At 36.0% G+C, this 3,591-nt stretch overlaps 1 protein-coding gene across 1 annotated transcript in view; it reads right to left on the bottom strand.

Annotated features, from left to right (window-relative positions):
* Positions 1-845: 845 nt before the first annotated feature.
* LOC108735569 (pupal cuticle protein 20-like) overlaps positions 846-3,591 on the bottom strand; it is an 8,697-nt gene continuing 5,951 nt past the window's right edge. Inside the window, exon 2 of the mRNA XM_018467569.1 lies at positions 846-1,795. Coding sequence (XP_018323071.1) covers positions 995-1,795 — 801 coding nt within the window. The 3' untranslated portion in view covers positions 846-994. The remainder of the gene's footprint in view (positions 1,796-3,591) is intronic.

Genomic DNA, 3,591 nt, shown 5'->3' with positions numbered 1-3,591 from the left:
TATTGTTTGTCGGTTATTTGATGGTCCGTTATCTTTACCATCATATTCGAATAAAATAATTCGAGGTGGTCTGTGTTCTGTCGAAACTGCCAGACGCGGATCGCGATTTCGATCTTGTTGGATCTCATCAGCGCGTCGCAGACAGTTTCGACAGAACACAGACCAATTTTGTATGTCTTAACAGCACGATTTATAAAATACCACAAATGGTGCGGTAAGCGCCATCTGTAGTACAATGCTACATTTTAGGATTACCTATTCTCAGCAAGGTCGATTTAAATACATGGATATCTACTTGCTGAAACGAAGTCTCGGCGTAGCTCACCACTACGTGATGGGCTCGTTACCATAATCGAATAAAATAATTCGAAGTGGTCTGTGTTTTGTCGGAACTGCCAGACGCGGATTGCGATTTCGATCTTGTTGGATCTCATCAGCGCGTCGCAGATCGATGAAACTGTTAGACCACTTCGAATTAATTTATTCGATTATGGTAACGTGCCTATCACGTAGTGGTGAGCTAGGCCGGGATTTCGTTTCAGCAAGTAGATATCCATGTATTTAAATGCACCTTGTTGAGAATATGTAATCCTATAATGTAGCATTGTACTACAGATGGCGTTTACCGCGCCATTTGTGGTATTTTATATTACCATCATATATTTTTACAACTTTACGTTCGTCTTATCATACAATAATTTAATGTAAATCTTATAGTATAATGTAAGATTCACACCAGTATATTATAGTGTAAGATTTGCGCCAATACAATAGAATGCATCATTTATTGTTTTTGGAACGATAATAAAATCGTATCAAAATCATATTATAGTTAAACGAAGAATATTTATACAAAAGATTTATTTATCACTGATATACAAAACTTACAAAAATAAACATTCATAACAAGATTATTATACATTCGAGCACAATCACAAATATCTATACAGTGCGGGTAATATACTCGCTAAATGTATTCATTGCCGTTTTCGTTTTAATACCTGTATCCACCGTTGCTGGCCTGGTTGTTGTACTGCGAGGGAGCACCGTATTGTTGCTGGGGTTGCGGGGCATTGTACTGCTGGGGTTGTTGTTGTGGAGCTCCGTATTGTTGCTGAGGAGCGTTATACTGTTGTGGACCACTGTACTGCTGCTCATCTGCTCCAGGTTTGTATTGACCGTCATCGTAGATACCCTGTGCTTCTTCAGCAGCATTTTGTTCAAGGGCTCTTTGAATTTCCTCGGGAATTGGAGGGGGAGTTGGCAAATGGGCGCCACTAGGTTGGAATCCATTTTCATCTGCGACGTATTGAAGAGAAATTTGCTGTCCATCGGGGGCAGTGTAGGAGAAGGAACCTTGTGCGGTTTCGGCTTCATTTGGACTTCCTGCATTTTTCAAGTATCCCTGTTCCTGAGCTTGAATGCCATCTCCAGTTTCGTAAGCGTAGTTGTAGTTTCCGTTTCCGTCATTGTTGTTTTCAAATCGGAGAATGGGCACTTGAGGTTGTTGAGGAAAACCACCTCCTTGACCTTGATAGGCTGCAGCTTGACCTTGGAAACCACCAGCTTGACCTTGATATCCTCCAGCAGATGGACCTTGGAAACTTCCGGGTTGACTTTGATATGCGCCTGTTTGTGGTGCTCCATATTGAGGACTTGGTGCTCCAGCAGATGGGAAACTAGCTCCAGCATTGGGGAGGCCTCCTCTTGCTCCTCCACCACCAACTGGTGGAAGGTATCTGGAATCCAGACGACCACAAGAGGCCAAACCCAAAATGGCGAATACGGCTAAGATCTGTAACATATTTACTATTTGAAACAGTCGAAGAAACAAAGGTCCCGGGTTCGATTCCTGGCATGAGCAGCAACAATTTTTCCTCATTAATTTGAGGCAGTTTATAGTGGATTAAAATTAAATAAATTGTCACATTAATATTAAATTTTCTATTTTGTAGTTTTATAATAACCACATTGAACCATTGGTCAAAAATATTATTGGTACCTGTTGATGACGCAAAGATAACGCGAAATCGATTTCTTAAAATTAACCTGTTTTTTTTTTATGACTTTTTAAAAGTGTCGACATTTCTTTCTCATATTAAAAGGGTTCCCAACGTATAAAGCTGTCGGCATGAAAGTTTGCTCTGATTTCAGTTTATATTTAACAAAACATTTATATGCAAAATAATATTAACTCGTTCTTACATTTACGGGTATTACGTAGGGTACTTACATAAAAGCGTTCAACTTATCTGCTGCAAATGTCTTTTTAAAATAAAAAATCGATCTTAAATGAGAGCATCGTCTCAATCGCGTTATCCTTTTTAACTGAGCAATAGATATAAGCATAACGGCACCGTGTCGAGAGTTTTAAACGAAATGGCAATTACTACAAGCTAAATATATTCATGCCAACATAAAAATTAACACACATTACTGAACACATGTACCTATGCAGTATTCAATACATTCGTTTCTCATCATCTCGGGCTGTGTATTATGCTACAATTATTGCATAACTAAGACGTAAATGCTTATTATGTAGTACATATACTCTCTAAGATATTAAAAGTTCTAAGATTAATTTTTGAAAGGATGATATGAAAACCGAGTTGTCTTCATCGCCGTGTCGATTGAATGAAAATAAAACGGCGGGCGGCTTTGGCCACTTCTTCAGTCGAGTCGTTGCATAACGCTAAACAACCGGCCTACGAAAGATGTAACGTGTGAAAGCTCACTTAAGATTATGTTATAATTTGATTCACACAAGAAATGGGTCAATTTTGTAACGATTACGTTGCAACGATTCTATTTGTTCTTAACGTCTAAAGTAATAGATCTTCGCATACCTAGCTAATGGACCTGCACGCAACGACTTTAATAATACATTAATTACTTTTACAGGGTTAACTAATTTCGTTAAAGAAGTGCGAGAGAATTTTCATTTATGGGGAAATCGCAATAATTTTTATAATACTCAATAGTTAAAACCTTTTAATTGACAACGGTGAAAAGTTAAAAGTTAAATAATCTTATTTTTTATTGAAATGGAATATTTAAGGTACGTAGTCTAACAGAAACTGCATTTACCTTAAAAATCAATAGTTAAAACTCATAACCTCTAACATAGTTAAAATTTGAATAATCATGTCTTTGAAAAGGAACATTTAGCAAGTAATCTTTTGAAAATTTTGATAATTTGAAAAATTAATTATTCAACTTTATTTATTCCTAAGAATTCTTAACCTTTATGAACCTTATATAAACAAAAAGTTGTATATTGAGACACACCTCACTTTAATAATAAAATATTTAAGGACGCTATTTGATTTTTAAATTAATTTGATCCGAATTCATCCGAACGTTTCTAGTTGATGCATAATCAATAATTGTACTGATTTAAGTGTTTACTGTATTTACTATGCAGTGAAGCTTGTCTTATAAACTTCATATTAAATGTATTACTAATGTGAATGTTTTCCTTAATTTAGGAATTTTATAATGTACATTAGTATTTTTTATAAATTTTTATTTGGTTGCTGATGTGGAACTTAGATACCGGATTTTTGGCAGCCAATCAATAAATATTTC

Source organism: Agrilus planipennis, unplaced genomic scaffold (genome assembly GCF_000699045.2).
Source record: "Agrilus planipennis isolate EAB-ADULT unplaced genomic scaffold, Apla_2.0 scaffold116, whole genome shotgun sequence".
NCBI lineage: Eukaryota > Metazoa > Arthropoda > Insecta > Coleoptera > Buprestidae > Agrilus > Agrilus planipennis.
Note: the sequence above shows the minus strand (reverse complement) of the source record. Positions and strands in the feature narration are given on the sequence as shown.